Source organism: Primulina eburnea, chromosome 8 (genome assembly GCF_022965805.1).
Source record: "Primulina eburnea isolate SZY01 chromosome 8, ASM2296580v1, whole genome shotgun sequence".
Lineage (NCBI taxonomy): Eukaryota > Viridiplantae > Streptophyta > Magnoliopsida > Lamiales > Gesneriaceae > Primulina > Primulina eburnea.
Genome location: NC_133108.1, coordinates 22915827 through 22933459, shown reverse-complemented (window position 1 = coordinate 22933459; position 17633 = coordinate 22915827). Strand labels below are relative to the sequence as shown.

Genomic DNA, 17633 nt, shown 5'->3' with positions numbered 1-17633 from the left:
TATAAATGAAAGCTCGATTTAAATATCGCAAGTGCACGATAGTCAAGTTATAATACGTAAGTGAATACGAGTATCGTTCCACAAGGACTGCGTTACACTATTTTTATTTTCAAGTACAATTTCTTTAGCAACGATAAAATGAGTTGATGATTAATCTAATGTAAATTAAACAACTAAAATAATTAAAATGCAAAGAAAACGTATTCAAGAAAGCAATGCTTAATTTGGATTAAATCAATTGAGAAATGAATTTGTTTGGAATTAGGAGTTCACCTACCACTTGTGAAAGTTTGAACAACTAACCCAAGAGGCAGCTCATGGTGTGGACATCTCCTCAACAAGTCCTTGTAGCGCTCCCATGCATCGGAAAGTGACTCTTGCTCATATTGGGCAAAAGTAGTAATGTCGGCTCTAAGCTTCATAGTCTTCGACGGAGGAAAGTACTTGATTAGGAATGCCTTTGCCATATCCTCCCATGTAGTAATAGACCCTACTTGCAAACAGTTTAACCATGACTTAGCTTTATCTCTCAGTGAAAATGGAAATAAACGCAAACGAACAGCATCATTAGACACGCCATTAAACTTAAAAGTATCACAAATTTCAAGAAAGTCAGCTATATGAGAGTTAGGGTCGTCAAGTGCACTTCCCCCAAATTGGACAGTGTTCTGAATCATCTGAATGATAGCTGGCTTGATCTCAAACTGATTAACTCGGATGACTGGTCTTACGATGCTTGGACGTGCTCCATCAAGAGACGGTTGTGCATAATCCAACATCGGTATACGCCTTGGCTCCTCTCTTTGTTGATCGCCTTCCATTCTTTCCTTCGCTCTTTGCTGCTGTAGTCGACGTCTAGCTGTGCGTTCGATCTCGGGGTCAAAAGGCTCAAGCTTACACTCGAGTGATCTTCGCATGCACCACAAGAAAAATCTGCAACACAATGAGAGTATCAAATAACAATAAAATAAATAATACTAAAGAATTTAAATGAAAAATAAAAATTTGTGAATCAACAGTCCTCGGCAACGGCGCCAAAAACTTGATCGAGCCAAACTTGCATAGTGAATAGTCCCAAAATTTATTTTATAAATTAAAGCTCGATTTAAATATCGCAAGTGCACGATAGTCAAGTTATAATACGTAAGTGAATACGAGTATCGTTCCACAAGGATTGCGTTACACTATTTTTATTTTCAAGTACAATTTCTTTAGCAACGATAAAATGAGTTGATGATTAATCTAATGTAAATTAAACAACTAAAATAATTAAAATGCAAAGAAAACGTATTCAAGAAAGCAATGATTAATTTGGATTAAATCAATTGAGAAATGAATTTGTTGGGAATTAGCAGTTCACCTACCACTCGTGTTTAAATAACTACACTCGACTTTTACTCGTGCATTCGACGGAATTCCCTAGACTAATTAATATACTCATTCGAGCTATATTAATACTAATCAAAAACATGCAGTACTCAAGTGTCCTCAAATATTTAACAGTTCAAGATTGCATTACATTCTATGGAATCCACTAGCTTTCATTCGGGTGAACTATCACTATCGACACGTATCCAATTCCGTATATCTTCTAAAATTGTAAATCCGTGGTTTATACTATTTGATTCTATTGTTAATTATTCTATCGAATTTGTCAACAACATGAAATAATCAAAGGAAGTTAGCTAGGCTTCGATTGAAACAAGAACGAACAATAGCATTAACAAATCACTAATAAAAACGTCGAGAAATAATGTTAAACAACGAGTACGGGGTAGGATCCCCTCAAATCCCAACAAATCTAGAGTTTTAGCTACTAAAATTCATGATAAAAACCACAATCAATGTAAGAAATAAAATACTGAATAATGAAAATACTAAAGATGACGATGGATGACGGCCACGACGCGTGGAAATCTCGAGGTCTTCGAAATCTCCTTTTCTCCTAGCCTCCTCTCCAAGAAAAATGATTAAAAGTCTGATAAAAGATGAAAAACGGCTGCTGATCTCGTTTGTTAGGTTTTGGTGTAGGATAGAGTCCCTAGAAATTTGGAAACAAATCTTTCTCAATCTCGCTTCTCGCTAGGGCGGTATATTTTGACCGCCCTAGCGAGAGGTCCTTGAATAAGCTTCCTCGAGTATGTCCCTGGTTTCGCTGGGGCGGTCACTTTTGACCGCCCGAGCGAGACACTTGCGCAAAATAATCCTCGGCCAGACCACAATGCTTGCTGGGGCGGTCACTTTTGACCGCCCTAGCGAGACCTCTTCGATTTTATGCCAAAGTTTCTCCCACTTTTTGGTTCAATTCCTACAAAATAACCATAGAATACACGAGATCAGTCAAATGCTAAAAAATATGATGCATGAACGCGACTCAAAACCAACACTAAAAACACGTAAAAACGAGTCCTATCAACCCCCTCATACTAACCTTTTGCTCGCCCTCGAGCAAAATAGGTTAAAGCACGAGATTCTAAACAAACACAACAACCACAAAATACTCAAACAAGAAATAACCAACACAAGTAAATGTCCATGGTGAGTTAACAACTGTTATGCTCATGCCTCAGCGAACTTTACCACATACAAATCATAATCAAGTTAAATCGCAAACGAATACTCATTCTCATCTACACATAAATCTCGACACTAATTTGAACGTGTGTGTGTGTCATGATGGGTCTAGTCATTCGTATTTCAAATAGATCAATCATCAAAGCATGCGAGTCACTCAATTAACACTTCAAGACAAGTCTCACTAGCATGCACTCCCGTGTCCATTTATCACTATCCATAAGTTGAACTTTATTCAATTCTTAAGTGCAGATAAGGGTGTCGAAAAGAAGGAAAATAAGCTCAAGTGGCTAAAAGTCGGGAGTACACCGATCATTTTCATTGTGCAATCATCAAGACTTTTCGTCTGACTTTCCTCGTCTCCTTACATCTCCAACTTTTAGCCTAGGAATAGAATTTCATTCCTTTTATTTCGGCTCCCCCTCACCTTACATCTCGACCATTTTGTTTCTCATTTTTTTTTTGAATGCACAATTTTCACGCATGTACTCCCTAGGCTAAGAATATATAACTTTGGATTACAGCTGGTTAGGAGTACGATATTTTTATTCCGTGCATTGAACAGGGGGTATATGTAAAGTTCAAGGCAAATCAAATGTTCTCATTCAAGGTCCCAATTAGTGACTTATTTTCACGGGTTTACATGCTAAATCAACTCATAAATGATGCCTTTCAAGTTAACCACACAAAACCTTCAAATTTCACCATTATTCCTACAAAATTCTAGTCCCCACACATGTGTGCTCAAAAAGTTCAAACTTTGTGCCAAAATTCATGCTTTAACAATCAAGAGTACCATTCATGAAGTGACCCAATCAATACTTTTGTATACTATCAATCCAACCTCATCATTGGCTCATAAACTATGTCTTCTCACCATAAACGACACCAAACAAAAGAAATGCAGTACTTAAAAACAATTAACTAAGAAAACACAACAATCTACCCCCCCTCATACTAGAGATGTGCAATGCCCTCATTGCACAAAACGAAACAAACACTAAAAACATAAAAACCTATGAATGTGAATGCAAAGACAGAATATGAAAAATAAAAAGAAAAGGGAAACAGTAAACTCCCCTGATCAGAAATCATCCTCCTCCTCATTCTCCGGCGGTGGAACTCCCTCTTCAGCTGCTGGGGGCATAGGATAATTGTACTGAAACTGAAAGGGTGGCGGGTATGCGGGTGTAGGTGGCCGTCCGGAAGTGTCGATGCCCAAATGAGTTGAGATCCCTTGCACCAGGTATTCAATGTTTTGAATATGTGCCTGATTAACGGCCTGGTACTGCGTCTGATAAGTGGCCCAAGCGCCCAATTCGTCGATGCGATCTTGCATGGCACGGCGGCGTGGCTGCGGAGGTGGTGGTGCATGTCCTAAGGCCGGAGGTGGTTGAGCTACTCCCCCATAATCGAAAAATTCCTCCTTGGGCAGCTCAGCCTGTCTTTTCTCCCTCTTGGATCAATAAAGAGCCTCATCAATGGATCTCATCGGCGGTAACCACTCATCATCATCTGCAAATATCACCCCCGCTCGGGCACACAGCTCAGTCACTATCGTTGGAAAGTAAAAAGCCAAATTGCTGCTGTTTATACACATGTTAAGCTGTCCGAAAATGAGCCTGCCCACATTAATCACCATCCCAGTATAGATGGCATAAAGAACAACCGCCCGCTCACGCTGCACATCACTCGTATGACCGACCGGCATCAATCTCTTAGACAGGAATGCATACCACAATGCCGCGTCCACTTTCAAAAATTTTTCAAGAAAAACCATATACGTCCCCGGTTGTTTCCACGTGGTGCCCGGATAACAGAGTGTGCGAATGATCAAATCATAATTCGGGTTAAGCACCCACGCCTGAAACACCGAATCATCCACCGACGGTAAACCCAACATGTCATTGATCGTACGGGAATCATACGGGACTAGATGTCCCCTCACAAATGCCTTATGCTCATTCCCCACCGGAGCATTGGCATAAAATTCACGCACAACCGGAACCACTGCCGCGTTCGGTTGTGCCACAAAGGCAGTCCACCCTCTTTCTGCTACTTGGAGCTCCGCAAAATGATTGATAATAGACGAGCTAAATCCTCGCTCAGGGATTGGTTTCCTATGTAGTCTAGCATTTTCATATCTCTCCCTAGCATTATCATTCACAAACATAGATGGAGTGGACCGAGAGCTAGAAGCACCGTGAGTTACCTTAGATCTTTTGGGTGCCATTGTGGGAAATTGGAGAAGAGCACAAGTAGCCCGTAGTAGGAAGATGTTATCCGGAACTTGGTGTCGGTCGGGAACGGAAGAGGCGGCCGGAAAAGAGGCGGCGGTGGCTGGAAATCTTGGGTTCGCCGGAGAGTTGAGTTCTTGATCGTAAAAATCGCGTCTTGACACTTGGTGAAGGTGAGGGTGCACGATTGTACCTGAAATTTTGTGAGAAGAGATGAATTGAGTGAGATTGAGAGATTGGGAGCAAAAAATCTGGAAAGGGGGTGAGGGTTTCGAAGTGGGGAAGAAAAGAGAATAGGAAAGGTTTTTAAATCTGCGCGACTCGCTAGGGCGGTCAATTGTGTCCGCCCTAGCGAGGGGTTCTCGCCGACAAAATATTTGAAAATTTGTGCGACTCGCTAAGGCGGTCAAAATTGACCGCCCGAGCGAGAAGTTTTCGGAAAAAAATTTTTTGTTAATCTGTGCGACTCGCTAGGGCGGTCAACAATGACCGCCCGAGCGAGAAGTTTTCGGGGAAAAAAAATTTTGTATCTGCACGACTCGCTAGGGCGGTATATTTTGCCCGCCCTAGCGAGAAGTTTTCGCAAAAGACTTTTTTTTAAAAAAAAAGAGTACCCGCTGGGGCGGTCAAAACGAGAAGTGTTCGGGAAAAAAATTGAATGCAATGCCATGCAACTACCTAAATGCAAATGATGCGATTAATAACTAAAAAAATATAATCAAAATCAATATAAGGAGTAGAAGTAGTTCTCAATTTATAGTCTAGAGCTCGACTTTTCACCCATGTCCTCAATGACTGTCATGGAGCCGAGTGACTCCAATTTGTGGCTCAATTGTGCCACCGATATAGTGCTTCAATCTTTGAGCGTTCACAGTAAATGTCCCCTCCTTGCCATCATGTAACACCACTGCACCCGATGGGAACACCTTGGCTATAGTGAATGGTCCTGACCACCTTGACTTTAGCTTGCCCGGAAAGAGTCGTAAGCGAGAGTTGTATAACAACACTGCTTCACCCACTTTGAATTCCCTTCTTACAATGTGTTTATCATGGGCTCGTTTAGTGCGTTCCTTGAAAGATAGTGCAAGATCATAAGCTTTTCCTCGAAACTCATCTAACTGATTCAATTGCAGCAATCGTTTTTCACCTGCAAGAGCAAAATCAAAGTTTAGTGCTTTGGTCGCCCAATATGCTCTATGCTCTAATTCTATTGGTAGATGACATGCTTGACCAAAAAGCAACCTATATGGTGTAGTGCCTATATGTGTTTTAAAAGCAGTACGATAAGCCCACAGAGCATCATCTTAGAATGGATTGCCATCTTGGCAATCCTGCACATCATGCTCACCCCCACACTTATCACAGAAAATTTTTTGCAGACGCATAGCCGACCCACTCATGCTCATCCCATCAATCTTTCAATTCAAAGCCTCTAACTGTGCTGAGACCGCCGACAAATCATTAACTTGATTAACTCCAGCACCTCGTCTCTGCCTATCAGACTGAGGATGATAGCTACTAGCAGCCATCTCCTCCAATAACTCATATCCTTCCTCCGCCGTCTTTCTCAGTAGGTTACCACAGGCAGCAGCATCTATCATAGTATGGTTAGGAGTAAGCAGACCGTAGTAGAAAGTTTGAACAACTAACCCAAGAGGCAGCTCATAATGTGGACATCTCCTCAACAAGTCCTTGTAGCGCTCCCATGCCTCGTAAAGTGACTCTTGCTCATATTGGGCAAAAGTAGTAATGTCGGCTCTAAGCTTCATAGTCTTCGATGGAGGAAAGTACTTGATTAGGAATGCCTTTGCCATATCCTCCCATGTAGTAATAGACCCTACAGGCAAACAGTTTAACCACGACTTAGCTTTATCTCTCAGTGAAAATGGAAATAAACGCAAACGAACAGCATCATCAGACACGCCATTAAACTTAAAAGTATCACAAATTTCAAGAAAGTCAGCTATATGAGAGTTAGGGTCGTCAAGTGCACTTCCCCCAAATTGGACAGTGTCCTGAATCATCTGAATGATAGCTGGCTTGATCTCAAACTGATTAACTCGGATGACTGGTCTTACGATGCTTGGACGTGCTCCATCAAGGGACGGCTGTGCATAATCCAACATCGGTATACGCCTTGGCTCCTCTCTTTGTTGATCGCCTTCCATTCTTTCCTTCGCTCTTTGCTGCTGTAGTCGACGTCTAGCTGTGCGTTCGATCTCGGGGTCAAAAGGCTCAAGCTTACACTTGAGTGATCTTCGCATGCACCACAAGAAAAATCTGCAACACAATGAGAGTATCAAATAACAATAAAATAAATAATACTAAAGAATTTAAATGAAAAATAAAAATTTGTGAATCAACAGTCCCCAGCAACGGCGCCAAAAACTTGATCGAGCAAAACTTGCATAGTGAATAGTCCCAAAATTTATTTTATAAATTAAAGCTCGATTTAAATATCGCAAGTGCACGATAGTCAAGTTATAATACGTAAGTGAATACGAGTATCGTTCCACAAGGATTGCGTTACACTATTTTTATTTTCAAGTACAATTTCTTTAGCAACGATAAAATGAGTTGATGATTAATCTAATGTAAATTAAACAACTAAAATAACTAAAATGCAAAGAAAACGTATTCAAGAAAGCAATGATTAATTTGGATTAAATCAATTGAGAAATGAATTTGTTGGGAATTAGCAGTTCACCTACCACTCGTGTTTAAATAACTACACTCGACTTTTACTCGTGCATTCGACGGAATTCCCTAGACTAATTAATATACTCTGTCGAGCTATATTAATACTAATAAAAAACATGCAGTACTCAAGTGTCCTCAAATATTTAACAGTTCAAGATTGCATTACATTCTATGGAATCCACTAGCTTTCATTCGGGTGAACTATCACTATCGACACGTATCCAATTCCGTATATCTACTAAAATTGTAAATCCGTGGTTTATACTATTTGATTCTATTGTTAATTATTCTATCGAATTTGTCAACAACATGAAATAATCAAAGGAAGTTAGCTAGGCTTCGATTGAAACAAGAACGAACAATAGCATTAACAAATCACTAATAAAAACGCCGAGAAATAATGTTAAACAAAGAGTACGGGGTAGGATCCCCTCAAATCCCAACAAATCTAGAGTTTTAGCTACTGAAATTCATGATAAAAACCACAATCAATGTAAGAAATAAAATACTGAATAATGAAAATACTAAAGATGACGATGGATGACGGCCACGACGCGTGGAAATCTCGAGGTCTTTGAAATCTCCTTTTCTCCTAGCCTCCTCTCCAAGAAAAATGATGAAAAATCTGATAAAAGATGAAAAACGGCTGCTGATCTCGTGTGTTAGGTTTTGGTGTAGGATAGAGTCCCTAGAAATTTGGAAACAAATCTTTCTCAATCTCGCTTCTCGCTAGGGCGGTATATTTTGACCGCCCTAGCGAGAGGTCCTCGAATAAGCTTCCTCAAGTATGGGGCGATCACTTTTGACCGCCCTAGCGAGACACTTGCGCAAAATAATCCTCGGCCAGACCACAATGCTCGCTGGGACGGTCACTCCTGACCGCCCGAGCGAGACCTCTTCGATTTTATGCCAAAGTTTCTCCCACTTTTTGGTTCAATTCCTACAAAATAACCATAGAATACACGAGATCAGTCAAATGCTAAATAATGCTAAAAAATTGCAAAATTCAACTAAAGCAAACTAATATGATGCATGAACGCGACTCAAAACCAACACTAAAAACACGTAAAAACGAGTCCTATCACCCAGCGCCGCGCCCGCCCAAGCATACGCCCGAACGGCTCGCCACCTCATGCTCGCCCCCTGTCACGCTCGCCCGCCTAGCGCACGCCTCGCCAGCTACTGCAAGCCCAGCGCTCAGCTCGCCCCCTGCCACGCTCGCCCACCTCCTGCTCGCCCGGCGCGCCTCGACAGTGCGCGCTCGCCTAGCCTCGCCCTCGACAGCACACGCTCGCCCCGCCGAGCTCGCCCACAAGCCCAGCGCCACGCTCGCCCTCTCCGAGCTCGCCCACAAGTTATGCGCCACGCTCGCCCGACGCCGAGCTCGCCCACCAGCCCAGCGCACACGCTCGCCCACCAGCCCGTCCAAGCACACTCCCACACGCCTCGCCACCTCCTGCTTGCCCCCTGCCACGCTTGCCCTTGCCGAGCTCGCCCACAAGTTATGCGCCACGCTCGCCCGACGCCGAGCTCGCACAGCGCCGTGCTGCGGCCGCCCAAGCACACGCCCGCACGTCTCGCCACCTCATGCTCGCCCCCTGTCACAATCGCCTGCCTAGCGCACGCCTTGCCACCTCATGCTCGCCGATCGCTCAGCTCGCCCCCTGCCATGCTCGCCCACCTCCTGCTCGCCCGGCGCGCCAAGCGCTCGTCTAGTACGTTGAGAATTTTGATACATTGTTCGTTAACAACAAACGAAATAAATTTTTCTAACACAGTATGACCTAGTCTCCCCCATCTTCAAGGTCCTCTACTAACCTTTTGAAGGGAAATAGTTTCACCTTCCCCGCGCCCTTGACTCCTCAGCTAAAATAGTTCATAGCATGAAAAAAAAATTCAACACCTCCACCCTCTAACTCCTCTGCTAGGTGACGCCATAGCAGGAAGATGAAATTCGACACCTCTACCCTCTAACTTCTCTGCTAGGCGATGCCTTAGCAGGAAAAAAAAATTCAACACCCCCACCCTCTAACTCCTCTGCTAGGCGATGCCTTAGCAGGAAAAAAAATTCAACTCCTCCATCTAACTCCTCTGCTAGGTGATACCTTAGCAGGCAAATAAAGATTCTCCACCCTCACCCTCTAACTCCTCTGCTAGGCTACACCTTAGCAGGAAAATAAAAATTTTACCTTGTCACCTTGTGACTCCTCTGCTAGGCGATGCCTTAGCAGGAAAATAAAGATTCTCCACCCTCACCCTCTAACTCCTCTGCTAGGCGATGCCTTATCAGGAAAATAAAGATTCTCCACCCTCACCCTCTAACTCCTCTGCTAGGCGACACCTTAGCAGGAAAATAAAAATTTCACCTCGTCACCTTCTGATTCCTCTGCTAGGCGATGCCTTAGCAGGAAAATAAAATTTTTCTTCTCCCCAACTCTGCTCCTCTGCTAGGCGATGCCTTAGCAGGAAAATAAATATTCTCCACCTCACCCTCTAACTCCTCTGCTAGGCGACACCTTAGCAGGAAAATAAAGATTACACCTCGTCACCTTCTGACTCCTTTACTAGGCGATGCCTTAGCAGGAAAATAAAGATTCTCCACCCTCGCCCTCTAACACCTCTGCTAGGCGACTCCTTATTAGGAAAATAAAGATTCTCCACCCTCACCCTCTAACTCCTCTGCTAGGCGACACCTTAGCAGGAAAATAAAAATTCTCCATCCTCACCCTCTAACTCCTCTGCTAGGCGACACCTTAGCAGGAAAATAAAATTTTTCTTCTCCCCAACTCTTCTCCTCTACTAGGCGCAGCCTAATTAGGTAAAATTTAATTCATATAATCCTCATAATACAAGAACAACCACGAACTTAATATAAGAACTTGGCTTTATTAAATATCAACTGATAAGTTAAGACAAATTCAGGAACGAAATACATAAAAAATGAAGTAAAGATATTCTCTAAGGTGGTAAACGTTCCCATGCCTCTTTAGAGCCTTACCCAGCGCATTCTCCAACTTTCCTCTCTGCTCCTCTTGTACCTCCACATGACAAAGTTACCCACGTAGAAGCTTCTTCGAATGACTCTACAACTGCAAGACTAAGCTCAAGCTTCCATGCGAATGCTCGTGACCTCTCGTTTCTTCTTCCTCCACGATTCTTTCATAACAACGACGTGCGACTTTTTGGTACCCGCACATGACTCCAACTCCTTTTCCCACAGTAAACTTAAGCTTCTGATGATAACTGGAAGCTACTGCTCTAAAATCCTTCAGGGCTGGTCGTCCTAGAATTCCATTATACGCTGACGAGGTATCTACTACAGTGAAGGCTATCATCTTTGTTACCCGCCGAGAATCAGTCCCCAAGGATAGGGGAAGAACAATCTGACCCAAAGGCAAGATGACGTGTTCTGCAAACACATACAGCGGGGTGGATACCGGCTCAAACTCAAATCCTCCCATCTTCATTTGATCCAACGTGCTCTTGAACAAGACGTTCACGGAGCTTCCATTATCAATAAATATTCTCGCCACATCATAATTGGCAATGGTGCTCGTTACCACCAAGGCATCGTTATGTGGAGTCACAATGCCTCGGAGGTCTTCCGGCCCAAAGCTGATGACGGGGTCTTGTGGTAAGTCTGCACCCCTAGATATCTCAAAGTTCTCCAACCTTCTCCCATGTGCCTTCCGAGCTCGCCCAGAGTCTCCATCAGTAGCACCCCCCGAGATCATATGAATCATTCCTCTCGTAGGGTGATTATCCTCATTCGTTCCCCTCCTCGGTTCGACGGGCACCTGAAAGACATCTTGACCTCGACCTTCACCTCTCTGCTCCCCAACCCCCTGATTTATCCACGGAGGGCCTTGACCACGTCTATGCGATGGGCGAGACCTCGGTCGACTCCCAGATACGGATCCTTCTCGTCTGTCCTGCGAAAGAAATCTAGCACTGCACTCAACCCTTCGTGACTTCTCCACCTCCCCACGGGCTCCCTCACCTCCATCAACTCGTCACGACTCCTATCCCGGGGAACATGTGATGAGAATTGTCCTCTACTTCTGGTTCTTTCCTCTTCTCTTTCCCCCGCACCCCTCTTCCTTCCTCCTTTCTCCATTCCCTCAACTCTACTTCCTCCGGGCCGGTTCTCCATCCTTCTATACCGTTGGGCATCTTCCAAGTTTACATATTTTTCCGCCCGAGCTAACAAGTCATCATAGTTCGATGGAGGTTTCTTGACCAGCGATTTGAAAAATTCTCCTCCCCTCAGTCCTTGGGTAAAGGCACTTATCATGATGTCAGACGTAGCCGCTGGTATCTCCAGCACTGCACTATTGAAGCGCTGGACAAATTCTCGCAAAGTTTCATTCTCTTGCTGTTTCATCACGAACAAGCTCAAATAATTTTTCTGGTGCTTCTTGCTGCTAGCAAATCGGTGCAAGAAGACAGCTGAGAAGCCCTCAAAAGAACGTATAAAGTTGGGCTGTAAGGTGTTAAACCACTGCTGAGCTGACCTCACCAACATGCCCAAAAACCCCCTGCACTTGACTCCATCCGAATATTGGTGCATTAGAACCGCATTCTCAAATCTCCCCAAGTGTTCCTCAGGGTCTGTATGTCTGTCATATTCTCCAACGTTTGACTGTCGGAAATTTGGAGGAAGTCTTTCTTCAAAGATGGCCAATGAAAAAGGACTTCCTCTCTTGGGTACCGGCACTCGGCTTCCTACCTGCTATCTCAACATCCGTATCTCCTTCCACGTCTCCCCTATCTCACTAACTTCCCCACTTTGGAGGGGATGCGTCTCTTCAACCCGGCTCTGGTGGCCCTCCACATTCTCCTCTTGCTGGCAAGCGGCCTGCTCTTCTGCAAACATAGACTCTTGATTCCTCTTCATTGCCTCATCCACTGTCCGGGTGATAAATTGGCCCAACTGTTCCAGGGTCAAGTTCCCCACATTCTCATTGGGACGGGTTTGCTCGACCCTTGTCTGCTGAAGGGGCTGCTCGGTTCTTGTCTCTTGACGAAGTTGTTCCTGTCTCGTCTCAAGACGCGGTTGTTCCTGTCTTGTCTCAACATGAGACTGTTCGGGTCCCCTCCGAGTACGCGATGATGCTGAGGTAGCTCTTCTACTTCCTTTCCTGCCCACCATCTCTACGTCTCAACTCAAGTTTTCCCACAGACGGAGCCAAGTGATACTCACGGGAAATTTAGAATCCGATTCCAGCAAGTGTCACTAATCCAGACGCAGGTTCAGAAATTACCGTGAGCCTGAAATCAAGAAAAAGACCGTTAAGAAGGGGCCAGGAGGGTGTCCTGGCATAGCCCCTCCGACGCTCAAGTCAGAGACTGAGGATATATGGGAGGAGCAGCTAAGGGTGCTGCTGAAAACAATATACTGAATTTTTTATCATACGCTCAAACCTGGTATTTATAAGAGAATACCTGGACCCTTGCTGGGGCTGTCTTCCACTTGGGCTTGGGATGGGCCAGGGATAGTGGGCCCATTCCTGGAGTATCAGAATTGTATCTCAAAAATCAGAATTGAGGTTTTACAGTTCGGTTTGGATTCCAAAGAAAAAGAAATCGGAACCATTAAATTTTAAGATCACGTCATATTTATACAAAATATAATTTGTAGAACTAAACTAAAGAATTTGAAAAATTAAGCTTAGAACTTGATGGTAAGAGCTTGGTGATAGATTCTTCATGTTTTGGTGTCTTAGAGAATGAGTATCATGTGTCGCTGCAACGAGTTGATCAGAAACGATAACGATTTCTTAGTTGTTTTTACTTGACGAAAATCGAACGAGTAAGTGTTGGATCTTCGTTTTTTATACGCCCAAACGCAGCGGAAGTTTTAAAATTTCATTTATTTTGACAATCAAAATATGTTTTGCTTTGGCCGCTCGTATGATTTTAACATAAACATTCATAGGGAGTTTAATAATTATACATTTGGTGAATAAATCATTGGACACCAACTAATCCGGTATAAACGGATTAGTTTTTGTTGATTCCCTACGAACTTTTTTCGATGAAATCCTCCTATCAAGTCCACGATTAGCTAGCTAGTTCCTCTTCCAAATTGCACTAGAAATTATAAAAGGAATTTTGCGTAGGAGAAAAAAATTGAGAGAAGCCACAATATTTCTTTTCAAAAACAAGTGGCCGAAATTCTCTATCTTGGAAAAGTGGAGTTCTCGTGAGTTTTGTTGTGGTGGAGGCTAGCCTAATTACATAATTAACATTAATGGATTTGATTTAATTAATTGGGCTAGTCCAACTAGTTTAATTAATATAATTAAGGTCCATTAAAATTTTAATTATTTATTATATTGGACTTATACTCATACAAGCCCATTAAATATATTACCCATCATATTTAATTTATTAATTAATCAACTCAACTTTTGAGCTTAATAAATTATAAATTCGGCATTTGAATTTATTATTTAAATTATAAATTCAGCTCCTTGAATTTTTATCACCTCCAAAATTTAATATTTAATAAACTCAACATTTGAGTTTAATAAATCAAATTCTCAAATTTTATAAATTCAACTACTTGAATTAATTCTCTCAAAATTTAATTATCATAAATTCAACTCCTTGAATTTACTACATAATGTAAATTCAAGAAGTTGAATTTATTCTCTCAACGGGAACAAATGATGCAGTGCTTGTGTGACCCTAAATGGTTCAGGGATACAGCTGGCCGTGGGTTCACAACTCATTGTGATTCAGGACATAACCCTTTATTCGTCCTTACCCTAGTTAGCCCCATTCTTTTCATCAACAGCTTGATCAAGAATGTCAGAACTCATTTCTGATTGCACCCATCGGATCATGGTAAGAGCGTCTAGTAGCATCGCCCCATGATCTCCTAGGTATCACTGATAGTGCCTACAAAAACCAGTCGATTATGATTAACGTACAGTACTGTCCCTTCATCTCATATATCCCAATCGAATCTGCAACCATTAGTTCATCGAGGGTTGCTTATTAATTAGATAACTATGTGATAACTATAATAGTGGCATAGCGTGTACTATTGGAGAACTCCTTCTTCAACGTACATCTCATACTCTGGCCAGTTGTATGAACCGATCCTGCACCAGAATGAGAGGGATTCCGAGACTGTTCAATGTAATGGACTGTAAAGTTGAAGAGGGCTTAGAAGATTTGATATCTACTACTCATATCAAGAAGGTGCATTTTCTTTTCGGTATCTCATCATATAAGAACTCCAAAGTTAAGCGTGCTTGACTTGGGGTAAATTTGGGACCGGTGACCCCCTGGGAAGTTTTCCAGGGTGCGTGTGAGTGAGGACATAAACACGCTGGAAAGACTTGTCTTGATACAGTGAGGACAGTCGTCGAATCTGGGGGGTTACAGTTGGTATCAGAGCCGACCTCTCTTAGTACGGTGTGGTTCGGGGACAAACCAAGCGGAATCTGGTGGGCATGTGAGGCCCGGGACCGAAGAGGGCGGGGGCCGATCGCCGGTGCCAGAGGTTGCACGGACAATGAGCAGCTCCTGGCAGGTTTCTAGGTAGAGGGAACATGAATGAACCGATCCTACACTGGAATGAGAGGGATTACGAGACTGTTCAATGTAATGAACTGCACAGTTGAAGATGTCTTAAAAGATTTGATATCTACTACTCATATCAAGAAGGTGCATCTTCTTTTCGGTAGCTCATCACATAAAACTCCAAAGTTAAGTGTGCTTGACTTGGGGAAATTCTGGGATGGGTGACCCCCTGGGAAGTTTCCTAGGGTGCGTGTGAGGGAGGAGATAAGCACGCTGGAAAGACTCGTCTTGGTACAGTGAGGACAGTCCTCGAATCATGGGTGTTACAGTACATCTCATACTCTGGGCAGAGATTCCATGCACTATTATTTCATCAAATCACATTGGATATCCACACCTGCATGTGAGTGGTGAATCCCCGACTACAATGCACTGGCTTTTATATGTGTCGTAAGCAACCCAACCTCGCCACCTGATGATTCTCCTGGAACCGGTAAACGAGTCAAAGAACAACCCTAGCATATAGAACCTCAGTGTTGTCCCGGGTCATAAGGACTAATGGTGTACAATCATAACAACGGACTTATTCTCTCGATGAATGATAACCACATGAAAAGTCCGAGGGAGGGTTGTTCGGTATAATCATCATATGACTACCCATCTGCATGTTTGGACATCTCTATGCCCTTACCAAGAAACGCAGTACACAACATCACAGATGCTAGTCTCAAGCTCAAGCAAACTTTATCCATGTTTTAGGCCGCTGAATCGACTAGGAACGAATTTAGATTATACAGTATTTACAAACGAGTTTCAACATCGAATTACGATTCATATGTATTAAAGTATAATCAAGGTCTTTATTTATGTTTGATAACATGGGTATATACAGATAAAGAAATAACAAACCATGAAATAATGAATTATATTAAAATAAAGATTGTTTATTGCACTTGAGTCAATAAAATCCCTAGTCAACAGTTGGCTTGCAGGGCGTACAGGCCTCCCCAATAATATGAGTCAGACACTGTCCGCGGGTAGTGATTAACATGCAACCACGGTTGATGGAAGGCAATGAAAAATTAAACTCTTTTAATTTTTTACTTCTTCGGTTTGATATAAATTTGAATCTTATTCAAAATTAGGGATTTTAATTTTAAAATTTTATTTAATAATATACATACATGCATACTACTATATATCGCATATAACATAATATGACATTCAACAATAAATAAGAACGATCGATCGCCAACACTATTAGATCCATGTGAGCCATACATGGATCGAGGTCCAAAACTTAGGTGAATGTAGGGATGCAAATGCAACTATTACAAGAGCTTCCAATATTTTACATGTCTTCATTGCCATAAACCATGCCCACTTTAAATAATATCAAATATTAAAAAAACGAATAAGACAGTAAAATATCCTAACATACACCTAACACATTGGTCAAGGCTCTCGATCATCCTTCATGCATTTAATATCAAATATTAACATCAATTTAATTAAACAATTTAATTAATTGATAAACCATATATCTAATAATTTTATCACTAACCACCACAATTATTAAAGAATTTAATAAATTAAATAAACTCCTTTATTTAATTTCTAATTAAATCAATGATAATTGATTTCTTTTAAACTCATTTTAACCATAAATAATTAAATTCATATTCTAATTATTTATTTTACAAGAAAATTATTAATTTTCCAAAATTAATTTCCAAAATAAAAATTGAACCCATTTCAAAAATATCAATTTTGCCCAAAAATTTGAAAATCAGAAAATTGCACCATGGGCCCGAACAATTCAAGCCCACCATTCGGCACGCTTCCGGAGACGATCCGAGGCAGCCGCCCTCGCTGCCCGTACGTTTCGGGCAGTGACGGCACTCCTGTGCGCGCGCGGCGCCTCGCGCAGCGTGCTGACGCTCCGCAAGCCGCGCGGCGCTACGTGCTGCGCAGGGCAGCGCCCGGCGTGCGGACCCTCCGCACGCCGCACCGCGCACTCGACGCTGCGCACGCCGTGCAGATACAATTTTTTTTTCTGGAAAAAAATAATTTTTATGGTGCTAAAATTTTCTGAAAATTTTCTTGTGTGGTTAGGAACAAATTATTCGATATGATTTAAAATCATACAATTCAGAAAGCCTGGATCTGATACCAATGTTGGATCTTTGTTTTCTATACGTCCAAACACAGCGGAAGTTTTAAAATTTTATTTATTTTGACATTCAAAATATGTTTTGCTTTGGTCGCTCGTATGATTTTAACATAAACATTCATAGGGAGTTTAATAGTTATACTTTTGGTGAATAAATCACTGAACACCAACTAATCCGGTATAAACGGATTAGCTCTAATTGATTCCCTACGAACTTTCTTCGATGAAATCCTCCTATCAAGTCTACGACTAGATAGCTAGTTCCTCTTCCAAATTGCACTAGAAATTATAGAAGATATTTTGCGTAAGAGAAAAAATTTAGAGACGGCAAAATATTTCTTTTCAAAAACAAGTTGCCGAAATTCTCTATCTTTGAAAAGTGGAGTTCTCGTGAGTTTTGTTGTGGTGGAGGC

General features: G+C 42.2%; 1 protein-coding gene and 2 non-coding genes across 3 annotated transcripts; 2 read left to right on the top strand and 1 right to left on the bottom strand.

The window, feature by feature from the left end:
• Nucleotides 1-312: 312 nt before the first annotated feature.
• On the top strand, nt 313-419 carry LOC140840347 (small nucleolar RNA R71). Its single transcript, XR_012119935.1, has one exon. It is a non-coding gene; the product is annotated as a small nucleolar RNA R71 (small nucleolar RNA).
• Nucleotides 420-6470: 6051 nt separating this feature from the next.
• On the top strand, nt 6471-6577 carry LOC140840350 (small nucleolar RNA R71). The gene has a single exon (XR_012119938.1). It is a non-coding gene; the product is annotated as a small nucleolar RNA R71 (small nucleolar RNA).
• Nucleotides 6578-10594: 4017 nt separating this feature from the next.
• On the bottom strand, nt 10595-11254 carry LOC140839096 (uncharacterized). Its single transcript, XM_073205730.1, has one exon. The coding sequence runs from the start codon at nt 11252-11254 to the stop codon at nt 10595-10597; it is 660 nt and encodes a 219-aa protein (XP_073061831.1).
• Nucleotides 11255-17633: the final 6379 nt, after the last annotated feature.